The 25240-nt window shown below is 43.9% G+C and overlaps 1 protein-coding gene across 2 annotated transcripts in view; it reads left to right on the forward strand.

Moving 5' to 3' along the window:
• The first annotated feature begins 736 nt into the window (after positions 1-736).
• Positions 737-25240, forward strand: part of LOC119180959 (R3H domain-containing protein 4) — a 69000-nt gene continuing 44496 nt past the window's right edge. Inside the window, exons 1-4 of one of the 2 annotated variants that reach the window (XM_037432114.2) lie at positions 737-980; positions 10246-10430; positions 17144-17268; positions 18271-18354. In XM_037432114.2, coding sequence (XP_037288011.1) covers positions 910-980; positions 10246-10430; positions 17144-17268; positions 18271-18354 — 465 coding nt within the window. In that variant the 5' untranslated portion in view covers positions 737-909. Of the gene's footprint in view, positions 981-10245; positions 10431-17143; positions 17269-18270; positions 18442-25240 lie in introns of both variants that reach the window. The other variant, XM_037432113.2, reaches the window with a different exon arrangement.

Consider the following 25240-nt stretch of genomic DNA (forward strand, 5'->3'; position numbering starts at 1 on the left):
AAACGCTGGGCCATTACATTCAACGTCGTATCACCATAATCATAGCTAATTACGACATAAAAAACAGCAAAAATTGCTTTTACGCCTAAGATGGCAGTGTCTATGCTTTACTGTAACTGTTACATTTTTTTTTTTTATTTTCAATTTGTCCAATATGTCATTTCATGCAGCGGCCGCCGAACTCGTTCCGCTGTTCATAGTGGTACTCTCGGTCTCTGAAGCTGGATGAAGATAACTAAGAAGCCTGGTTTTTACTGGCTACTTAAAATGTGAACACAAGCTATAAATCAAGATGAAAAAGAAGACAAATCTGTAAAAGTCAGTACTGGCACATAAATGGCGCGCCGATTGCGCCAATGAAAAACGTCGGCGGCGGCGGCGCGCCGATCAGTTCGCGTCGACGGCGGCGACGCGGTTAAAACTATTGGCGGCGGCGCGCCAATCAGCCGGCGCACACCTCTAACCAGGAGGCGACAGTCGCGATACCAACGTGCACCTCCTGGCAGCGACAGCAATTACCAAAGCAAGGCTTCCACAGTGGTGGTCAAGGAGACAGTGAACAATTGTGATGTTCATGGACCTGGTGTGATTTTTCTTTCCTTTTTTTTTCTCATTCAGGTCAGGACACTAAAAGGTGCCCCCCCCCCCCCCCTGTATAAAGGGGAAGACCACAGAGATCATCATCATCATCATAGACTTTGACTAAGTTCGTCAACTATGCTTTTCTTAAACTTGTGACGCACCTGACTACAAAATATCTGAAAAGCACACGCCCACGGCGCGGGAGTCGTCGCAAGGAGAGGGGTTTGTCTGGCAAAATTTTTGTTTCTGATCGCGTCGCGCTGCGCTTCGGGGTTGTAGTTTTCGTGTCTCCGCGACTACTAAGCAACGCGCGCCTTTAGAAACGCCATGGGTGTCATTCGAAACGGAGCCAACGGGAAAGGACCATTCAGCGCGGCGAGTTGTGATGTCCTTGACGGGTGAGTACGATGACCGTGCCAAGACACGATCGTCGCTTGTCCTGCGGCCTACAGCTGTTACTAGGGGCCTCGGGGTGCGCGCGACTGCGTCCTGTAGTGACATACTGCCTGCTTGCGACATATGCGATCGCTCAATTACCTTTTAAAGGCCAAGAGAAGCCAGCTAACTGTGTGGAAAGCACTTGGTGGTTAGGTTACATTTGTTGTCATTTGATGGCTTAAAGGTACTGTATTCGCGCTTCTAGATTTATAATATGGCGCGCTGCAGTTGAGAGAGCGTAGTCGTAATTACTAGAATTGAAGAAAAGTCTCGGGTGAGATTAGGTTGCGTTATAACTTAACTTGTCGGTCTTGATTACTAGCTATTTCGCCCATTCTCAATTGCTAAGTCTAGTGGCGAAAAAAAAAGTGGGGGGGGGGGGGGGGTGGAGGAAAACGATGCCCAAACTGGTTAGTGGTGCCGTGGCAGTAAAGCAAAGCCTGTGTATAGATTGCGCTGATCTGGAATAATTGTTGATTAAATTGATAAAATGTCCTAAAGTTACTATACTCCGTCATTCATAGTTGTTGGCTGCGAGTTCACTGTTGTTGCTGATGGCGCGCTTTCCTCTTGGCTGCCATAGTTATTGTATTGCTTCCTTTACCCAAGGTCATTTAAGTGAAATGTTTTTTATAATGTGGGAGCAACATACCTCTTTGTGAAAACAAATGCGCCTCATTGGCAGGCAATTAGTGATTGAACTAATAAAATCCAATTTCTTAATTGTGTTCATCTGTGCCATGTGAGTACTGTGGATGCATCTGGCTGTCTATTTCTCCACTACTTTATGACAAGCTTTCCGTGAAAGGGCACCACTGGTAAAAAAAGTGCTGCTATGAAACTATTGAACTTCATAATTTTGTTGCTGCGTGACATGAAAATTAGAGTGCTGTAAGCCTTCAAACAGACAATAAAGAACTTACATGGATCCACGTAAACACTTTGATTGTGTAAAAGAGTGAATTTCCTAGCGTGAAGCTACAATGAAATCTTTACATGTTTCTGCACACTTAAAGGAAAAGTTTGTTGTGATCCGGGATTTCAGCTCCGGACGAGCGGCCTTTTCAGAGATGTTTGCTGTACCATCTGTACCAACTGAGGGGCTCAGGGCTGGCACATTGAGTGCGTGTGGGGAGGAGACGGTTTACCATAATTTTCTAAGTAAGAGGACAATGGCATATCCGCAGTGAAATAGCCATTTTGGCTGATTGATTGCTATTCATTCTAAATGCAGGAAGTTGGGCGCAGTATGAAATGGACAGGATAAGAGTGCACCTGTGTCCTCTTGTCCCTGTTCCGTAGTGCGCCCCCCTTTTTGCACTTTAGAATGCATATCAATAGCTGTAATGGAGGAATGTTCAAGAATATAGTAAGTTTATCCATAACTAGGTGCCTTGACCTGGTGGTTGAAAATTTTAAAAATTTCTGGAACCCTCTTTAACCTTGCAGGCCTCAAAAGAGCGGATTTGCTATTGCAGTTTACTGTTATGACTTGTGAAAATCGGATTATGATTGAGCTTCACCTGCAAGAGTAGGTCGCAATAGCCTAATCAGGCCTCGTGCGCATCATCTTCTGAACTGCTACCGTGCTGCGATTCTCGGTACATGCGTCAGCCATGCCGTAAGAAAACTAACGACTGTGCACATACCATTGGCTGTTTCAAAGCATCATTGAAGGCCTACTGCAAGCAAAGTTGCTAAGGGCCCACTAAGCCATAAGTCTTTCTTTTGCGCATCAGTGAAGAGCCTATTGGGCATTCGTAGGGCAATATGCAGAGCATGTTTTGATGATGGTGTTCATATTTCATTTATCTTTGACTGTCATTTTCGTTTAAACTGCACTGGTATGTAATGCGAGGTTTGACGAATAAACTTTTGTTGGGAGCCTGTGCTCTTGTATGTGTCCTGCTTTGCCTGGTCTTTCTCGTCTTTTGCACTGTTTCCCTCCAGTATGATGTTGTCAGGCGTTAGGGTGCGTGCTGGGGCTATTTTTAACTAGATAAAAAATAGGTTTGCAAATTGCTCATTCTCTTTATTGTCTGTGCAACATTTTGCTTGTTTATGTCAAGCCTCACATATTTTCACATGATGTTTTGTGCACAGCCTGTTGTGAATCATGTCGAACTGACATATTTATAGAGAAAAACAGCGGTGTGCTTGCCAACATGTGAGTGCCAAGACATCTCAGGTGATTCACGCATTCCAACCATCCCACCAGTTCCTTTTGACAGCATTGTTTCCAGCCTTCAGTTATTCGGAAGGTTATAATCAGATTAAAGCAATGGTTGACTTGAGCAGCGTCAATGTGCACTGTGAATGTAATAGACCACTGAAAGCATTCCTACTTGTTTATTAAACTTGCCATGATTTTTCTCTGATGAAGTGATTAGCATTTTCTCTTGTCAATAAGTTATGAACGAATATGTACACGGTCAAGTTCATTCTCTATTCAGATACTCAGTACAATAGAGCTTGCATAGGTAGCTGCCGAAACGATCAGAATTAAGGTTTTTGCAGTTCGCAAAAGGCAGCAGGATTGTGACAGGCATAGCTTCAATTCGGAGCCGCAGATTGTTGAATCAATTGCTTGTAAATCATTACGAAATTCATAAGTACTCATCAGTAACAGATATTGCTTTCTCTTAACTGCTTCTATGGGCAATGCATGAATGAATCGGGAAGTTTGTAGCTTTTGTGAAACTGGAAATGTTTCTATGGACTTGGTGAAATTTCTCCTAGTGAAATTTCTACTAATTACCGCTGTACTTCATAGCAGTTTGCATTTCAGGGAAAGCCAAAATAATCTCGGCCTAGTTATACATCTCAGCGAGAGCTGATTGTGTCGTTGCTGGGTCGAAACGATCGCTGTGCCAAAAGAGTCATATAAAAAGTCACTCTAAGTGACAGATTGTTGTAACTATTTTGTTTTAAGTGTAAAAACCTGTTCAGTGTGGTTGTTTCCAAGCTAAATCTTAGTTTTGATGTTTTTAGATAAGACTCGAGGTGAAGATATGTTCCAAATTAAGAGACAGCTTTCTTGGTAGCATGACCAGGTAGCATGCACGTGCAACAGTAGTCTATTGCCCAATGTTAAAAGCCAGTGATTGCACTGAATGAACAGTTTAGATGTGCTCACAAGCAGTTCCAAGTGTTGACAGCAATCTTATCTTTGGCTAAAAGTGCTCTCAGCGAGAAACACTGTCCATTGCTCCTGTCCACTTCAAGTTGTTGCAGTCAGCAGCCTGATATGGCGGCGCAGCCGAGAGGTTTTCTGTTTCCTTGTTTACATTTCCTCGTCCCTCCTACTTTCATACCTGCGCCTGGTGCGGGGGCACTGATGTTAAACACAGGCATCCAGTTCAAAATGTAAACAAGTATTTCTTTGTGTATTTACTACAACACCTACTGTGGCAGAATCTTGTGCAGAGCAAACACCCACAGTGGTGTTCCTGCATGACGCCATCCTGTAATTTTTACATCAGTCTAGCTTTATTCTAAGTTATGTTTTGAGAATGTCCCATTGCTGTTTTTGAGGTGATGAGATATTTGATCATGTGGTCGCTCGATTTTCGTGACATGGATGAGCGGCTTGCTTCATTTAATTTTATCTTACATTTCACTTTAATCCTGAGGGTTCTTCGGCATTTCAATAATGTGAATGGGTCACATCACATTGAACATGATCTAGACTACTTAAAAGCAAGGGTACTACGTAAACACATTAACAGTTCTAATCAATGATAATGCAAGATTGATTAATGAAGATAATATTGATGCAAATATAACGCAATAAGGAATAATAACTGTAAATGCCAACATAGACTCAGCTACCTTATCCAGATACTGTGTTGTCAGTTATAGGTTATTTAAAGTGTCAGTAAAGAAAGTAAATCACACTGAAACAGTAATGATGATGTATTATAACCGGCAGTGCAAGGACACGGCCTGCAAGGGACACGCATCAGCATACCGTCCAAATGCAGTCCACGTGCTGCAGGAATGCTAGTGGTATCCGTGTGCGCTGCGGGGAATGTGCATCGGCATCGCTGTGATACGCAGTCTGCGTTGGACAGAAGCACTGGATGAAAAGCACGTGTACAGACGGGTGGAAAGAACGCGTCACCTGTGTGCCGAAGGCTCTCTCTCTGGCCTTCACTGGCCCTGTCATCTCTCATGTAAAGACACATCTTTAGATCTAGTTTGTGAACTCTTTTAAATATGTAAATAATAATGTGTTTTTCTTGTATGAAGCCTCACAATAGCTCTTTGTCGCCGAAGCCTGGGTGGCAGTTTGTACCCCCCTTCTCAGTCACATCAAGTGGTTGGCAGCAGCAGGATCGGGTTGTGTTTTCTAATGCTGGTGAGTGCTCACTTTCTGTAGTGGTTCCAGATGTTTTAGATACTAGTTGGTGGTGTTTATCCATTCAAAAAGGTAGATTAATTGGTGCTTTGTGACAAAGTGCCTTCATTGGAGGTACCGTCACAGCTGCTTGAGCAACGGAAGTCTGCAAGGGGTGACCATGGAGACGAAAAAATTGAGGACACCAGATTAAGTGCGCTCGTGCGAGGAGCTGGGGATCAAGGTGGTAACGACACAAAGGAAACCACATTAGATATAGGCGGTTAAGAATTTTGGCGCGGATAAGGAAGAGCTTAGTGAATACCGGGAGCTCGTTCTTGGAAAGGTGCAGAAGGCACAAAAAGATGAGGAATGAGAGCGGCTATCCTTTCAGAAAGAGACCACTAAGCATAAAAAAAAAGGTGCAGTTCAAGAAATGATATTGAAGCTTGAGCTTCCGATTGTGCAGGTGAAACGTGACGGTGGTCAGGGTACATATAATGTAGAGATTCACAGTAAACCTGACACTATAAGCATCAAGGGTGCGGATGAGCTATCATGTGAGTACTGCGTCCATCGCCAAACAGGTGTCACAAGCATGTCCGAAAGCCATTATGACTGGCTTTTAAAGAAAGGTTTCATTTCTCAGCTTGGGACATATGCAGTATTTTCGACTGAGCATAAAAATAGTGCAGAAGTAATCATCAAAGCAGAAATTATGGAATCAGATATGCTATTGACTGTATGTAATGATATGGAAAGGTAGGAGGGCGAAGATGGAGCAGTTATTTGTGGGAAATATAATAATAAAGCTAAAATAATTGACATCGAGGATAACAGATTGCCAGGGCCCTGCTTTTTCAGCTGCAAGGAAGCTGGTTCACTTTTTTTAGTGTTCCTGGCTGCAGAGGCCACTCCTCAAAGATCTTGTGTCAGAGATCTTGAGCCAGAGGAAGGTGCACGAAAGCGTAGATTGGGCACTCCTGTCTCTGTGCATTAGGGGACAGATTCTTAGGCCTAGGTGCTATATTTTTCTGTACAGGGGGTAGAGATTTTGTGAAGCGTCTGGGGGTTTTCATGTGGATTTTCTGACACACGTCTACAAAGATGCTCCTAAAGAGCCCGTAAATCACCCACAGGTCGCAATTCAGTTGTGGTGGGAAAATTGTGCACGAGTGTACAATGAACAAGGACCCTTGAGAATTTTTCTAAACGGTGCAGTAATAGCAAAGTTAGACACGCTTGATTATCGAAACCGTGACGACCACACCTTTCACTTTCTCCTGCACTTCCCTCTGCTGGTATCCTCTCCCATGCTGCTTGCTTTGACCTCTCGCTGAGCACTCCTCCCATGTCCCTGCCAACCTCACGTAGCATATGTCATCGCTGACGTGCTGCTTGAAACACCGTCTACTTCCGGTTGCCGCGACTCCGGCCATTGACTCCGTCAGTTGCGTGCTTGTTGGCGACCCGTGGCTGTGGTAATCGTGCTAGCATGGACCCTGCATTGCACGCACGCCCTTAAAGGATCGCCAAAACAATGGATTCGTACGGGGACACGCCGTGCGCCGCACCTGTTGCGCGCATGTGGGCAACACGACGAACAACAACAAGCAGTGCGGACAGCTGCTTGCACACTGACTGGAAACCGTAGGCTCTTGCCCGACCAATCACAGCATATTTGGCATATTTTGCTCGGCGCATCAGAGATGTGGCACGGGACGTCACGCGGAGGCCCGAAAGGCCCGGAAAGAAGGAGGGATTGTTTCTTAGAATTTGTGGCGCGCTGGTGGCTCGTAGCGCTGCCACGTGTAAAATCATTGGTCGCAACGACATTCCACACATGATGCACGCGTTTATTTGACATGCTTGAAAAAATATCGCAGGTTGTTTATGGGCCCTTTAAAAGAAGCCTTTTGTCTAGGGTCCATTAAGAATCTGAAAAGTTTCCTTGCTTGGGTTTGGAACGCTATCACTTAAGCGTAAATATAACTGGTCACCACCACAGTGAAGCCTTCTGTTGTGCAAAAAGTTAAAGAAGGAGCCTTGAAGTAAGTTAACACCTGGCGAATCCCGGGAAAGCTGAGTGTCCTCAGTGATGGACTGGGCTAAAGTGAGTCGCTTCTCGCTTAAGCCAGGCAGAGGAAAAGTTTAGCCATGCCTATGTCCTACAGCCGAGAATGAAGGACAAGATGATTTAGCCACTGTGGACTGCGGCCTTGCTGCAGCACTTCGTGCCATGACCTACCTGCGGACGACCAGGCAGCGATAATCGAGCCTCTCCAGCGAAGCAGGGTACTGTGCTGGGACCAAGCGTGTGTTGATGTTTTGTGAATCGTTGCGACACCAAAGGTGCCTACCATAAGACCTGCTGTGTGGTGTGCATTTCTGCGTTGTGGTAGACAATAAGTGAGATGCCCAAAAAGATGTACAACGGTCACTTGAGGGAGCAGCGCTACTGTAGCCTTTATGTGACCTCTTCGGGCGGTGGTCGAGCTGTTATAACTAGCAGTGCAAGGACAAGGCCTGCAAGGGACGCCCATTGGTGTACCGTCAAAACGCAGTTCATTGTCCTCCAGGAATGCAAGTGGTGTCCCTCTACACTGCAAGGAATGCGCATCGGCGTTGCTGTGACACGGAGTCCACTTCGGACAGAATCGCTGGATGAGAAGCGCATGCACGAACTGGGGTCATAAAGAGCGTGTCGCGTATGTGCTGAGGGCTCCGTCTCTGGATTTCACTGGCCTTCTTGTGTCTCATGTAAAAACGCGTCCCTGTGCCTTGTTTGTTAAATTTGTCAATATGTAAACTAAATGTGTTTTGTTAAGGTAAGTAAGAAGCCTTACTAAAGTTCTCCTTCTTCGACGCCTGGGTTACAGCTTGTGCCTGCTCCTCTGTCACATCAGAGGTTTCTATTTTGTAAGTGTTCTAGCTCAGAACAGGGGAGGGATCAAACAAAAGGATGAGAGGGAGCCACACGGGATTGGCAAAAGCTATTCTGATGGTCAAGGCATTAGATTAGCCACGAAATTTGCACAAAACAGGCAAGAAAGCATTGAAACAGACTCGAGCCCCGTTCTATTTATAAAATGCATAAACGGTCTCTAGACGACGTGGATTAGACCGAAACATAAACACTTGATCCTTGAAAATCAAATTAGCCTGTTTTGCACCTTTCTTACCCCAATCCCGTGTCGAAAATCACCACTGAACGACTCATCAAATCGCGACATTACCTAGCGCCCACTCAGGATATTATTATCGTTATCACGCTGTGGAATACCAAGCTTTGAAAATAATGTCTGTCAACATTGATGTTGAGCTGTAATAATTCTGTATTTATTCATGCGTTGAAAGCATTTCTGAATGCCCTCTCGTTTATTGGCTGTTAGCTCCCTCTCGTCCTTTATTCGGTATTTTGTACGCTAGAATGCTTACACAATAGCTCTCCAGATGGTATGAGCAATTTGAACTGTTAACTGTAATGTAACACAGGCCTTTAGCTTTCAGGAGGACATCTGGTCGACTTCATAATCAAATCAGTTTTAAGTTCATTTTTGGCTGGACATTGTCACTAAATGATTTTTTATTGCTGTGGCATTGTACTGTTGAATATTCTTTCAGCTGTTATTGTTTCCCATGAGATGCTGTCAAATTTCGTGATCAAGTGGAACTGTATATGTTCTCTTGACTTGCTACAATGGTGTTTTTCTTTCTTTTTGTCAATTACTAGAATTGCTTATTCAAAATAACAGACAATGGAGCCAAAAAAGGAGTAGGACAGGAAGTATAGGGTGTGCACCTGACCGTCTTCACTCCATATCTTTTTAAGCATGTTCCTGAGCTACTCAGGGATGAATGGCCTAAAGCATTGATTTTGCGAACCCCACCCTCCCCCTCCCATGTGATCAGCCTCTGTATAATCATAACTCTGAAACGAAAACAATGGAATTGGCTCAATATTTTTGCCATTTTGGAGACCGGTATTGACTTGTGCTTGGAATCCTGGCCCCAAATATTCTTTAGAAATTACTTGTATATGAGATATGAGATGTTTTTTTTTTTTTTTTTTTCAAACGACATTTCTTGATGCTTTGTCCCTCCCCTGCTCCCATCTTTTTCACTGCTTTGGCCCTTGTGGGTCTGTGGCTCGCTGGCTGAGGAGAGTTTGAGACCCGTGGTACAGGGGATCTTATCAGAAGTAACTTTAATGTAAGTGTGAAGAAAGAAATTTGATCGAAACGATAACTTGCCACCGACAAGGGTGGAACCTGCAATCGAGGTTTGGTCGCTGCCAATGGGAAGTTTTCTTTTCGTCGACTGTTCTTTTTCTACCTTTACAATGAAGTTGCTTCTAATAATAGCATCCCCTATACTTGGCATCGTTGTCTATTAGTTCTCAGTAATATTGTGTCTAGCAAAAAAAAATGAGCCGTTCACTTTAGCCGTCTTTTCTTTAGAATTGCTTATACTCTCAAACCTATTTATAACAGTTACATCTGCATGAAAATGCTTCGCTACATGCGAAAGTTTGTTATAAACGATGCATAAAACGCTATGACAAAGCTATTCATCACTTACTTGATTATAAAATATAATTTGTAATATCTAAATTAGTTATGTAGAGGTTTCAATCTAGTGTTTCTATTTCCCTTGCAATGTACAAATTTCTTTGCTTCACTTTCAATTTAGTTTGTTTTGTGCGTTATTTATTGTTATGTTTCTCTGCCCCCTCCCCCAATGCAATACTGCTCTGGGCCATATTGGCTAATATAAATGAATGAATGAATACTAAATAAATAAGTTGGGCCGCAGCTTTTGGAGCCTTGCTTCTAGTATCACAAGGCATCACATCATTGACAGTTGTCTTGAAAACCTTCCTGTAGGTTTAATAGCCATGACGAAGGAGACGAACCAGTGCCGCTGGCTGTTCACGTCGACCCCTCGTCCTCGCTTCTGGAGCGAAGGCGGCGCACGGTGCGACGGTCGATGCCTGCTTGTGCCGATGTTTCGGGGCTCGGCAGCCGCGGGAAGCGACTGTCTTCCAGGAAAGTTCGGCGCCTTGACAACAGTAAGCCCAATTCAAAGTCTACATTTCATTTGCACGCGGCATGAAATTGAGAAAACTGCAAAGTGCAAGCGTGCATCAACTACGTTCAGTTGCAATCTAAGAAAAAAAGGCAGCTCCACCCACAGAACCATGCCACATTTGCCTGTGAAAGGAAGTCATGCTACCTTGCTTTCACTCAATCAGCATTTCTTGGCTAATGTAAACACTGCACATATTATGAGAGAAAGGCTCGTCATAACTGCCAACTGTGTTATATTTTGCTGAGCAGTGGTTTTAAAACTTGACAAAATTCACCAGGACGTCCAAGTTTCCGTCATAAAACCAGGGATATGAACGTGGGCCTGTGTGGCAATGTCATCCATAGGAATTGCTCGAGAAGTGCTAGACATCTCAAAAATCATCATCATCATCATTAGCCTGACTACGCCCACTGCAGGGCAAAGGCCTCTCTCATAATCTGCCAATAGATGCGGTCTCGTGTTTTCTGCTACCACGGAGAAGAACCTGCAAACGTTTTAACCTCATCGGGCCACCTAACTCTCTGTCTCTCTTTCATGCGTTTGCCTTTCCTGGGAATCCAGCCAGTTACCTTTAAAGGAATGCTGAAGTCAAATAAGAATTTGAATTCGGCCTAATGAACGACGTCTAAAATGACAATGCAGTGAAACCCTTTTATAAGAAACATGGTATTAGAGACACCGGTGTGTCTACAGTAAAACAAGGGTTGATAAGAAAATGCATACGAAGTACTGTGCTTATAAGAGACATCTCAAATCATAGACAAGTACTGCTGCCCAGAACATGCCTCCTATAATGGGGTTTAACTGTATTATTGATAGCAGTGCCCTACTTACCGAAAAATTAAGGTAAATGCATGAGAACATGTGCGCTAAACGTAGGACATTCACAAAGTGATCCCGATGATGTCAGAGTTACTGCCTACAATTAATCACTAGTAATCGAACTAGCTGCACTAAATAAAGAACCTTCCGTGCATCAAGATAGGTAATAAAATGCTGCTTGTTTGTTTCTGTTTGAATCATGGAAAAAAGAACCGCTGGGCTATGCTATGGGGAATGATGTGAGTGGTTCAAAAGTTCAATTTTCACCTGGTTACATTGGACAAGTTGTGCCATCAAACGGGGCCCAGTTGAAGCAAGCACTTCTGCCATCCGGCAGGCTATGGCAGGAAGTTTTTCAATGGCCGTTCTTGCTGCTGTGGCTCTTGTTACTTTCGTTCTGCTGCTACTAGTGTCAGCAGCAGCACAGTAAAGCTGGGCAACATTGTGAACAGCAACAGTGACGTGACACGTTCCACTTGAGGCGGGTAGTTTGAAATGTGCTAACCCGATTTGGTCCCTTTAAAATGGGATGGTATTTAAAAATAAGCTCTTTTTTTTTGCACAAAAGTAACTCTACGAGGTTTCTGGACCACTATTTGAACAATCAACGACAACTTAATAGTTTCTGTTAGTTTCCGTTTAATGAGCAGTGGGTGTCCTGTCAACGTGCTACGTGCCCGGCCAAGTCTATTTCTTCTTCATCATTTCAGCTATGATATCCTTAACCCCGGTTTGTTCCCTGAACAACTCTGCTCTCTTCTTGTCTCTTAGGGTTACACCTACCATTTTTTTTTTCGGTCCCTCACTGCGTCGTCCTCGATTTAAGCGGAACTCTCTTTGTAAGCCTCCACGTTTCTACTCCATAGGTAAGTATTGGCAAGATGGAGCTGTTATATACCTCCCTCTTGAGGGTTAGTGCCAGATTCTCATTCATGATTTGAGAATGCTCGCCAAATGGGATTCACTCATCCTTATTCTAGTTATTTCACTCTCATGGTTTGGCTCCATGATTACTGCCTGTCCTAAGTAGACATATTCTTTACAACTACCAGTGCCTTTCCACCTATCGCAAAGTGCTCTTTTCTGCTGAAACTGCTACACATTACTTAGGTTCTGTGCGTACTAATTTTCAGACCTACTCTTTTGCTTTCCTTGTCTATTTCAGTAATCATGCGCTGTAATTCATATCCTGAGTTACTCACCAAGGCAATGTCATCAGCAAATTCCAGGCTACTAAGATACATTCCATTAACTCTTATCCATAATTCTTTCCAGTCTATGGCGCTGAAGACCTCCTGCAAACAGGCAGTCAATAGCATTGGAAGAATCGTGTCTCTCTGCCTTACATCCTTCTTATTGGAATTCTGTCACTTTTTTTACGGAGAAGTATGGTGGCTGTTTATGGCTGTGGGTCCACTGTAAATTTCTTCCAGTATGTTTATGTAGGGTTCATCAATTCCCTGATTTCGTAGTGTCTGCATTACTGCTGATGCCTCCACTGAGTCAAACGCCTTCTCGTAATGTATGAAATCTATGTATGAGGGTTGCTTGTATTCCGTGCATTTCTCGATTGGCAGTGGCCTACTATCGTTAGAGTGAGGGGCCTGTCAGCATAGTGTAATCGTGACTACAGTGACGGGGCCCGTCAGTGCAGTGCTATTGTTTAAGTAGGGGGGCTCTTCACTGTAGTGAAATCGTAGAAGAGACGGTGCCCGTCGTAATAGCAATGCAGCTATAGCGACGGGCTTCGTCACCGTAAAGTAATGACTATTGTGAAGGGGCCTGTCACACTAGTGTAATGATAAAATGAGGGGTGGGCTCATTGCCCTAAATTTGTGTAAGAAGTACGTACAGTGCGAACTCAAGAGCGGGATACAAAAGAAGAGACACAGACAGGCGCTGACTAGCAACTGAATTTTTATTAGCACGAAAGGAAATATATACGGAAAAACAACAGAAAAAATAAAGGAAAAATTAAAAGCATGACAAGATTTCTTCCAAGGAATGGTTACTCGCGCTCTTCCAAAAAAGGTAATTCTTTTGTCAATGAACAAGTAAGGTAGGAGCCATGCTGATGCATAGCGAAGCCTTCTTTCACGATATGGGTGGCTTCAATGATTTCACGAGTACGGCTGTCCTGATGTCTACTCATCATTGTGGTTTCTTCAAACAGGGGTGTGCAACTGCAGGATAAACAGTGAATGGCCAAAAAACCTTCTTTGGCATTGCGCACATTATTTCTGTGCTCACGGAGGCAGTCATTTAGGCGCCTTCCTGTTTGGCCCATATATAACAACACCCACATGAAAGCGGAATTCTATAAATGACATTGTGTGTGCATTCTACGTATCTTTTGCGATTCTTGATAGCGCACTGACATTTCTTTTTCTTTTTTTTACAGTAGAGGTGACACGCCAAAGATATGACAGGTTTATGGGGGGTTGAGGAAAACCACTCGAATGCCACACTGTTGCCTTATTTCCATCAGAAGATGCGTTATCTTATGCATGTATGGTATGACCAAAATCTTCTTCCCTCGATCGGCTTCCATGTTTGCCTGTTGAACATATTCTGGGCAGTTTTTCTTTTTCGGGTAAATTGCTTGCGCTACCGATATGTGCAGCTTTTGCAGGTAGCCTGCTCCTTTAAGCCGACGTATCTGCACCATGAAACTTCCAGTGACAGCGTGTTGACATGATTTTTTCAATGCATTGGAAAGACAAGTTTGAACGATGCTTCTCTTGACTAATCTTGTGTGTGAGGATGTGTACGGCAACAATGGTTTTGGTGCTGGCGGTTTGTACATCCAACATGTATGTTGATTGGCAAATGTAATTCTCAGATCTAGAAACCAAATGATGCTATCTTGTGGTATTTCGTGAGTAATAGACTGAGGCGACAGACACTTTTTTAATAATGAGATGAGGTGCCTTGTTGCAACTTGGAAGTTATCCGCATTGCACTCGAGAACCACGAGATAATCATCAACAAATGAGGAAGTTCTCAGAGCACTGCTACGATTGAGGCGTTCGTTAAGAGCTCTGTCAAGCTTTGCTAAATATAGGTCACTCAAAAGTGGTGCAATGCATGAGCCTATAGATACACCATTCTTTTGGAGTAAAATTTTATGATTTCATTTAACATAGATAGATTTAAGGTATAACAAAATGATGTCGAGGAAAGAACCCGCACTTATGCAATTCATGTTCTGGAATGCCAGAAGTCCAAATTCATTGATGCATTCTTCGATACATGAAATTAACAATTTGGTTGACACAGAAACACACAGGTCTTTCACATAGAGGGAAAAAGTGGTGAGCTGTTTGTGCGGGTTCTGGTTGATGAAGCTTATGATTTCTTGAGAATTACAGATAAGAAAGGGACTATCAATCTCTAGCAATTTAAATTTTTGTTAAATGAAGCTTGCTAGTGCCTTCTGCCACATTCCTTTTTTTTTTTCAAATTATCACGCGGAAAGGTGAATCTTTTTCATTGGTGTTGCATGAAAAAAACATATCAAGAGCCAAATTGTCACATTTACATATCATTAGTGCCATCTTTTTTTGGTCTAGTTGCGAGCAAAGTATGTACTTTGGCTTTTTCTTTAATTTTGCTAGCGATACATCAGGACATCGTTAAAACACTGAGAAAATGGCATAATGCGCTTTTCCAAAGTACACATAAGTTGGTAGTACAGCGGATCCTCTCTCTTTATCTGGTCCTCTTCCAGGTCCTCGAGGGCGAGCTTCGCCTCCCACGTTTCGGTTAGGTCTTCGTTCGTTCGTCCTGCTTCGTTATTAGTCGTGTGTTGTTGCAGATTACGTCTGGCAATACACTGGCATGCAAGAAGCAAGTGCGCCAGGGTGTCCGGTACGTTGCAAAGCGGGCACATAGAGCTATATCTCGTTGGGTAGAGACGGTGCATTAGGGCCCCATGTGTGTATGTGCTGCTTTGCAGGCGTCTCAGTATTACGCTTTTCTCTTTTGTCAGTTTTGGGTGTGGTGGAGGGTATACTTGTCGCTCCAGCATGTAATGCTGAAGTAACGACGTGTAGGTGTTTTGAACAACTTCCGTCTCTTCAACGACGGGTCGAATGTCCTGTGGGCAGGGGGCAGCTCGGCTGACGTGCTCGCGGGCAGCGGCGCGGGCCGCTTCATTTCCCTGCAGACCCTCGTGTCCTAGCACCCATAATACACAAGTGTATGGGAGTGGAGTGCTTCGCCGTTTCAAAATATTGATGGCATTGGCTGAGATACGGCCCTTAGCGAAATTCCTGCAGGCGGCTTGTGAGTCGGTGAAAATCACCGCGGCGTCTGTACATGTTGTGGTTGCTAGAGCGATTGCCGATTCTTCTGCGGCGTCTGAATTGAGTGCATGGACCGTGGCTGACGCTAATTCTCGGCCTTGAGAATCGACGACGCTGACAGCGTACGCGTTTCTATGCGGATACTTGGCCGCGTCAGTGTAGCGGGCGTCCGGGTCTTGCTTGAACTTTCGTCGAATAGTGTTAGCTCTAGCCTTGCGTCTACTTTTGTGGAAAGTAGGATGCATGTTGCGTGGAATAGGTGCGATGGACAGCGACTCTCAAATGTACAGCGGGATGCGCTTTTTCCGGTCTGCATCGGCGATGAACGTGTCGCTGTAGTTGAGGTACCGGAGCTCCGATCTCCCCGTGGGCGTCAGCTTGAGCCTCTCCAGCTGACTATTCCTATGCGGTTCGATGAGCTCTTGCCACGTGTTGTGGACGCCCATCTTTAGGAGACGTGTGGTAGAGGCCATTGGCGGAAGTCCCAGGGCTACTTTAGTGGCCTTTCTTATCATGATATTAAGTTTTTCAATTTCAGTGGTTTTCAAATTTATGTACGGCGTGCCGTACGTAATGCGGCTGGTGAACAGAGCTTGCAAATAATGAAAAAAACGAAGTATAAGAGTACGAAAAGGATGGACGCGATGAAAGTAATTATTCAAGTTTTTGTTAGCTTGAAATTATGTGGAAGTAAAATATACCAGTAATGGAACAGGGCAGTAATTGTTTAACTGATGTCAGTGTAGCGTCATAACTTATACGTATAAATATACGGTTGAATCATTTCATAGTAGAGACGCACCAGGGTTCAGTTCATGTCCCTTATATGAGGTGTCTTTCACAAGCAAGGTACGGCATTTATGCATTTTCTGTGCTACCCCTATTTCGGTGTATGCACTCTGGTGTCTCTTATAGCCAATTATCTGTTGAATCAGTGTCTTATTAGGGGCTCGACTGTATAACCCAATTTGTCATGTCATTACATATATTTAGAAACTAGCACATTTATGTGCACTTGTACTTATTCAAGTAATGCATGTTGTTAGTGACAACTGCTTTAAGTGATGTCGGGAAAAACCGTAATAAAGAACCTAATTTAATTAATGTGTTTGTCAATTAAAATTCACAGGGAAGAAAGCATTAAAAAGTAAGCGATCGTATATAATAAAAGCAGATAGAGTGTTTAGTACAGTTTTAGCTAGAGTTAATGAAGGAATATAATGCGATCTAAAAAAAAAGTGATCAAAAATCTACTAAGCATACAAACATGTATGTAGTAAGAATTCAAGGCTTCGATAACAGAACGCAGTCTGGTTACACCCGCAAAGTAAAAGAAAAAAGACGAAAAAAAAAAAAAACGGTGGTAGAGAACTCTGGGATGAAAATACAGCAAACAAGGCTGCCATTTTACTCTAGATTACTGTTCGTGGTTGGAGAGGCACCTTTGTTCTTGTCCTGTGAATGTTTCTCTGCTAGCCACTGAATGGTCCAATTTGTGCCCAATGCAGTTGCAGGGGCTCGTTGAGTGAAGATGAAATAAGTGTGCAAGTGTGTGTGAATGCAGAGCACTTTCTGCACGACCTTGCGGAAGAAGACGAGGACGCGATGGGGCAGTTGACCATCGAGGACTTTGTGCACCAATCGGTGTCCGCCTTCTCTCGGTTGCTTGCAGACCTAGACAATCACGAGGTGTGTGCAGTCATTTGTTGCTGCAGCTTTGCTCATTTTTCAGCATAAATCTCGCACTCTTTGCATGGGCTTTATGATTTACCATCAATAAATAAATGACATGTGTGTAATTTGGTACCAAGGTTCTATAGATGAAATTTAAAAGCAAGCAGAAGGGTTAAAATAGTGTTTATCGCATTTCACAAGAATGAATTGCAATTAGTATTGGTAATTATCTAATTAATGCTCAGTGAGTCATGCGATCTTTCAGTTTCTTGCTTTTTGATTCCGAATCGTTTCATTTGTTACACTTAGATCCTGAAGCACTGCACATGTACCGTCTACACCCAGCCACTCTTTTCTTGTTCACAACATCTTAACATTGAATCACGGTAGATTCTCGTTAAATTAAACATGAAGGGAGCAGAAAAATGTTTTATTTAACAATAGTTTCATTTATGGAGACATGAATGGGGTCAGTCACATTAGAGGCAGTTGTTCTACCTAAGCAGCAGTTATATTTAAAATTTCCGATTGCTGAGAGGCAACTTACAGTAAAAACTTGCAGAAAGTACAGCGATTAGGTGTAAAATGTACAAAAGATTGATTTGCCTGTACACACATCATGGAAACTAGGGGAAAAAGTTGCAAAGAATAGCCAATCACAAAAAAAAGATAGCAAGATTTGTGCTTCAAAGCATTCAATAGATGATGATGCAACAGATGACGTAAAATCCTGGACAAGCCTCCTCTTTCCTTCCAGAAAAAAAAAAAAAAAGGGTGGGGGAAAGCATGGTGGATGACCAGATGCCGAGCAGGAAGGGAGTGTGAAGGGAGGGGGGGTGCTTTTCTGGAATAGCATGGAATTTTGGAATTAGCTGTGAAATTCGAGGGGGCGCCTGCTCATAATATCATAGTGCAGTGTAGGATTTCAGCAGCATTCTCATTTTCCATTGTCACTGTTTACGCTCCCTCTCTTTTCCTCCCTCATTGCTGTGGTGGAGTGATATTTGTGTTGTGCAGGTCTGGGACGAAGTGCTCAACTGCACCGGGCAGCCGCTACCCCTGCCAGAGGACCGCAGGTCCAACGAAATTGCAATGGAAGTTGTGAGTAGCCTTCCAGCATCTGGCGGCTGCTTCCAAAGGCTAGATGCCGCGCTGCGTACTCTCTTGCGGAGGCAGCGTGTACCCCTGGTGAGTGCCTATGGTGGCATTAAGCATGGCAGGCACAGGACAGGCGAAGTGAGCCTGCTGTTTGTTACAAGCCTTCGGGAAAGTTTTTGTCAAACGTTCTTCATTTCCTGTCATAGAGACAGGTCCTACACGTATTTATTCAACAACTTGAATTTTGTAAAAGTTTATTGTGCCTATATTTATGGTTTTGGGTGCCTAAAACAGTATTTTGCGTGCCTCTTTTGGCACCTGAAACCCGTTTTTTTGGTGCCTCTAAATCTGGCTTTAACGATGAGATTGCAACTCATGATTACGGAGTTAGAATAAAAGAGCAAAAAGGTAGGTCTTAAAATATCACTGCAGAAAATTGTAGTAATGTACAACAATCTCGGAAGGGAACAGCGCTTTGAGATAGGTAATTGTGCACTTGAAGTTGTAAAAGACTACGTCTACTTAGAACAGGTAATAACTGTGGACTTGAACTGCAGGGTTGAAGTAACTAAAAGAATAAAAATGGGGGGAGCACATTCGGCTAGCACACTCATATTATGACTGGTAAATTGTTACTATATCTCAAGAGGAAGGTATATAAGAGCTGCACCATGCTGGTACTTAGCTATGGAGCATAAGTCTGGAGACGTACAAAAAGGACTCAGCTTAAATTGAGGACGACGCAGCGGGCGACTGAAAGGACAATGATAGATGGAACCTCAAAAACAAGAAGAGGGCAGAGCGGATCAGGGAACAAACCGGGGTTAAGGATATCATAGTTGAAATCAAGAAGAACAAATGGACATGGGCCGGACTTGTAGCGTGTAGAATGTACAACCGCTGGTCAATAACTGACTGGATTCCCAGAGAAGGCAAGCAGGGTAGGGGGAGACAGAAAGTTAGGTGGGGAAACACGCGATCGACCAGATAAAGTAACAGCTCTGTCCATCTACCTGCTGAATGTAGCAGATGCCTATCAGCAGGAGGACGGAACATAAAAACAAAAATGCGTTGCTGTAGCCACCAACGCTTCACGGGAAATATAAATTTCCTAGCTTGAAAACGCGGCTGTGGCAAGTTAGGAACTAAAGTTGCAAGTGTATGCCGCGTTTTCCACGCGCGAACAACTTCATTGTGTTGCGAATGCCGGCGCTGTCAGCTACCACGTTAGTTGTCTTAGCAGTTGCACATGAAAGTTTTTTGTCTTGAAGTTGTGTCATCCCGGCCACGGTTTTGGCGATAGATATCCGGTGACTTCGCCCAGCCAGCGGGGGCACGCTGTTGTTGTTTTACTGGGTCAAACGCATCTCGCAAGCGAGCCAAAGGGGCACCTAACCCCATTGTGAAAGAAAAAAAAAAAGAGGGGGAATGCAGCTGTTTGAAAATTTCTTGGCATTGGTTCTAGCCAGTGCAGAAAATGCTGCTAAGCCACCTTTGCCGCAGTACACCGGTGTCCTGCCAAGAAGCATTTGAAGATTTGGAAGAGGCTGTTATCATTAGTCACCGGACACAGCACATCTGGTTCGATTACTCATGCTTGTGTATGCCGCACAATCCTGAGTACCAGTATGATGATGATCGTCATCATCATCATCAGCGTGACTACGTCCACTGCAGTACGAACGCCTCTCCCATAATCTGCCTGTAAACTCTGGCCTGTGCTTGCTGCTGTCATTTTTAGGGGCGGAGCTCCTTAAGGCGGCACCCGTTCGTCCCTCGTAGTAGTCGTAGTCGTAGTGTGTAACCAGTCTTAAGTTTCGACCTGTAAGGAGGTGCCGGTGGGAGATTTCTCCTTTGCGTTGTTGAACAATAAAAAATTTGCAACGTGCGCGGTAACTAAAAGCTGACTTCTCCTGTCTCTCATTCCCCATTAGCTGCCATTGGCATGTACATTGAGCACTATCTGACAAGAAAGGGTTTCTACGTTATACTCGCTGGGCTTAACCTCCTTGGTTTTAGAAAGGTTTAGCGAGCGTTGAGCTGCAGTGCCATGAATACAGTGAACTAGTATATACTATGAACTCGAGGTGGTTAAAGGTGGGAAGTAGACAGAAAGGGCAAGCTGTAAGAAAGTGTGCATGTGCCACCTCTCGTTTAGTCTTTGGAACGTCCGCTGGATGGCGGTGCTTTTATATGGGGAATATATGATGAAAAGCTGCGAGATGGTGGTACTTGGAGTGTTGAAGAGATGGACGAACGGACACAGAGACAGATGCATGTACGGATGCACGGATGGCTGCACGGACAGATGAACGCATGGACGGACGCAGGGGTGGATGCATGGAAGAACGCTGGGATGGACGCACAGATGGACGCGTGGACGGACGAACAGACGCGCACGGACGGGCGGATGGACGCATGGACGGTTACACAGACGATCGCATGGACGGACGGAAGCAAGAACGAAAGGCGGATGGATGCTTTGCCCCACTCTCCATCATTCACTCCGTGGATATGCTGCCATTTTTTTTTATACCTGCAAACTTCCTAATCTCATCGGCCTACCTAACTTTCTGTCCCCCCTTTACCCGCTTGCCTTCTCTGGGAATTAAGTCAGTTATCCTTTAGGACCAAAAGAACAAGGAGGATTTTGAACAGGCTACTAAACAATCGACCACATTCATACTATAATTCAGGTAATAGAAAACTAGTATCATCACTGACGTATAAATAAACTATTGGCAATCATTTCGAGCAGTGTGACATTACTGCTTCCCTAAAAAAGAGCAAAATTGTGCACTAGTTTTTTTTTCTATGAATGTCTCGAATTTCAAGGTTGCGAGCTTGGCAGGTCCACTATAGTCCACATATAGGCACAACTTGACGTTAGTGTTATTAATAACACTTACTACGTCATTAATGCAAATGAGAAATAACAGAGGTCTGAGCACTGAACCCTGAGGCACTCAAGATGCGACTGTTACCGATGAAAAATGCGTGCGATTAAAAGTAACGAACTGAGATCTTAAGTGTAGATAGTCAGTGATCGAGTCTATTAATTTAGACCTTGTCAATATTGCTTGCAGTTTACATAGACGCTTTTTGTGGCAGACCATGTCAAAAGCTTTCGAATAATGAATGAAAATGGCGTCTAGTTGATCGTGACTATTGAGTGCAGAAGCTATGTCGTGTGTAAACTCAATGAGTTGCATGGCGGTGGAGAAACCAGAGCGAAAGCCGTGCTGGCTTTGTGAGAGAAGACTGTGGAAAGTTAAATGCTGTACAATATGCTTGTGAATAATGTGCTCAAGAAGCTAACAGCAAGTCGAAATAAGAGATATTGGTCTATAATTTACTATAAGCTGCTTGTCACTAGATTTAAATACTGAAACGACGCTGGTAATTTTTCAAGCTTTGGGAACAGTTGAAGTGTCCAGAGATTTATTGAAGATCACTGTAAGATAATGGGCATCCCATTCTGAGTATCTCTTCAAAAACATGTTGGGTATGGCATCAGGTCCCGTGCTTTTAGTCGTGTCAACTTTTAGCAACAGGTTAAAAACCCCAGCGCGAGTTAACTCGAGACCCGGCAACGCATGTTCCGAGTTATGTATGAAAGGAGGACGAGAACCATCATCTTGGCTGAAGACAGAGTGAAAGTATCTATTGATGCCTTCAGAAATGACGACAGGATCAGTGCAAGTTTGATCATTGATAATGAATGCTGTGGAGTCATGAGAAGAGGGAAGTATTGTTTTCCAAAATTTCGATGGGTTATCCTTCATGAATGTTGTTAACGTCGTGTTGTAATAAAAGTTTTTCGCTTCTGTCATTTTTGTCTTTAGCTCAGATTTCAGCGAAAGAAGAGATGCATCGAGGCGGTTTCGCTTGCGTATGCGCCTAATGCGTTATATAAGATGGATTATGTCACGTGTGTACCAAGGATGCTTCGGGTTATGTTTTACACATTTATGAGGGATGAGCTGCGTCACACAGGTGCGCACCAAATTATAAAACTGCTCTAACAATGCATCAACACTGCATGATTCACTGTTTGCCACGAAACTACCCAAAGAGCATTCCAACAATTCTACAATTGCACGATCGTTAGCATGCGCGAAATCAGTAACGGTGCTGAATCTCGGGTTACAAGGTACATGACTCACGTCAAGTTGCAATAACACACCCTTGTGATCAGTTAAACCCATCTATTACATCACACTCAAAGCCACGTTGCAGCAGTTCTTCGTTAATGAACACAAGATCCAGAAGAGAGTTACCTCTGGTTGGACGTTCAACCACTTGCGTTAAGTCAAAAGAAATAGCCATGTTAATCAGGTAGTCGCATATTGTCTTTTCACGACCTGTTGAAGTTAACAAGTCCCAATCATTACAAGGAGCGTTGAAATCGCCTGTGATGATCATTTTGTAACTGTTGATTTGGTTACGGACTATATATTCTGTAATGTGGAAAAATACATCTTCAGAACTGGGTGGACGACAAACAGCACCAATTACCGTCACAAAACCAGAAAGTTTTATACGACACCAAGCAGACTCAGTATTCGTAAGTTCAGGTAATACTGAAAATTCGATGCCTTTCCTAATAAAGACAGCAGCACCACCACCTTTACTAAATTGTCATTTCTTATGACTGAATAGGCTGGCGGCAAAAATTCAGAATCCGATATTGCGCTGTTCAGGCATGTCTCCGTAACACAAATAACTGATGAGTGGTGACACTCTACTAGCCAGTTGAAATCCTGAACCTTGTTAAGCAGACTGCGAGCATTTATGTTCAAAAGGGTTAGTTTCCGCTCACTGCTGAGTCACTCTGTGTCCCTAGGAACGGTGGCAGGAGGAGCCTGAACAATTGTTTTGCGAACACTGTCTCACGTGTAGCGAACGCTGTCTACTATCAAGGAATCGTATTGTAATCTATATTTAGATGCCTGTTTACGGATATCAACCAAATGATCCCACAAGTTTTTGCGGATTTGCTGTACGCGTGTAGAAAATTCTTCGTTAATATATATGTTGGTTCCTTTCAGCTTTCTGGCATTCTTAAAAATTTCAAGCTTGGTTCTGAAATCCAGCAACTTAAAGATTACAGGGCCCTTTCTTTCACTTCTTCGCGTGCCGAGTTGAATCGCATTGAATTCCAATCTTGGAAGAGAGCAAATTCGTCACAGAAACCAGCAGTGCTTCGGAAGTTTCATGCGTTGGTTCATTCAGGCCATATATAATCAAGTTATTCCTGCGGGATCGATTTTCAAGGTCATCGTTTCTGCGATCAAGTTTGTCAATTGTATCTTTGAGGTTTACAACCGTTACTTTTAGTTCGTGAATGCATTGAAGAGCATCATTTACAGTCGAAGACAACGTTTCAATGTTTTCTAGACGCTGTTCAAAAAAAGCCATTCTTGAACTGAGCGAAAAAAGCTCTTCGCCAATTCGCTTCTGTCTGGCTATCAGTTCAGTGAACATATTTTCTACCTTTTTATATGGGCCGGGGTTTAACTCAACATCGCCAGAGAGTTGCAACAATATTCTCAGGGAATGCAGGAGACATGAAAAAACACAAAAAAAAGTGCGGAGGGTCTGGCAACAGCAACAAAAAACAGTCATCGCTTCGATAGCATTTAGAAGGATATATCGGGCCTACCTGCAATAAGAAGCACACGTGTTTGCAAGAACCATCTGCCATGCCGCTGCCAGACCCACTGAAGAGGATTGACTGTAGCATCAGCCTTATATCATGACGTGTCCATGTTGATGACGTTCCAGAGCTGTGCCATGCGCAGTCCGATGAAGCAAAACCAGGGTCAGTTAAAAGAGCGGTCACATTGCCACCTGCCGAACAGCAAGCTTTACTGAAGGGAGGGTCATCAAAAGCAGAGCGCTTGAGAGAGAAACTTGAAGGTGAAACGTAGCTCAGAAAGTACAGGTCAGCGATGCTTGCGGCAATTTGCAATAAGCACACGTGTTTGCAAGAACCGTCTGCCATGCGCTGCCAGCCCCACAGCGATGTGTATCCCTTCCTGTCAAGTACAGCCATCGCAAAGAGCTTTGTTGATTCCATAACAAACTGCTACTTAGCACGCGACCGCTACCGATCGAAGTGAAACCAACGCCGATTAGGCCTAGCTTGCTGTCTGGTATGTTGTCGCGGAAAGTTTGTCCACGACATGAATATCCGGCATCGAAAAGATCGCGCTCACGCACTAAACCAAGAACAGCGTGCTGGATAGAAAGTTTGTGTTTGCGGACGGGAGATAATAACAAAAACCCGCCAAACTTACGTATGACAGGGCACTGGCAGCTAAGGCGAAAGCTTGTGCTGTAAAAGGATTTCAATTTATAGACGAGGTAGCAAATGCGATATCTATAGCAAGCTCTACAATGACTGTGCTTTTCTTGACTGGGAACTGTTAAGCACAGTTGATAAGGACGGGATCGCACGTGCCATGTTGAGCCGCGATAGCAACGCTGGTACACTGTAGTCTCGTCGGCGCCGGCCGAACTATATACAGCGTTCTGCCGGCGTTTTCTCGGTATTTCGTATGCTGGCGTCACTCAAAGTCAACGCTGCCGGTGACGGTGGCCAAAACGTCCACTTCTGGACGATTCAGATATATGCAGCGTGGGCGTCAACGCCAGAAGCGAGACGATAGATGGATAACTAGTCAGCCCACGGCTGCCAGCAGCTTCTGCTACGTAACAGCATCGTCGCTGCTGCCAAAATGGGTGCCGCCTACCTCGGATCTATTAAGTCGTCGCTGTGCTCTGTGTGACCCGAAAATTTTCAACTGATGTTTGTATTTGACTTGGCTTGTTCCTGAGTAGCTGTGACTTGTAACTCTCGGGATTTCTTTGAACCGTTTTCGAG

This window comes from Rhipicephalus microplus, unplaced genomic scaffold (genome assembly GCF_043290135.1).
Source record: "Rhipicephalus microplus isolate Deutch F79 unplaced genomic scaffold, USDA_Rmic scaffold_14, whole genome shotgun sequence".
Taxonomy (NCBI): Eukaryota; Metazoa; Arthropoda; class Arachnida; order Ixodida; family Ixodidae; genus Rhipicephalus; species Rhipicephalus microplus.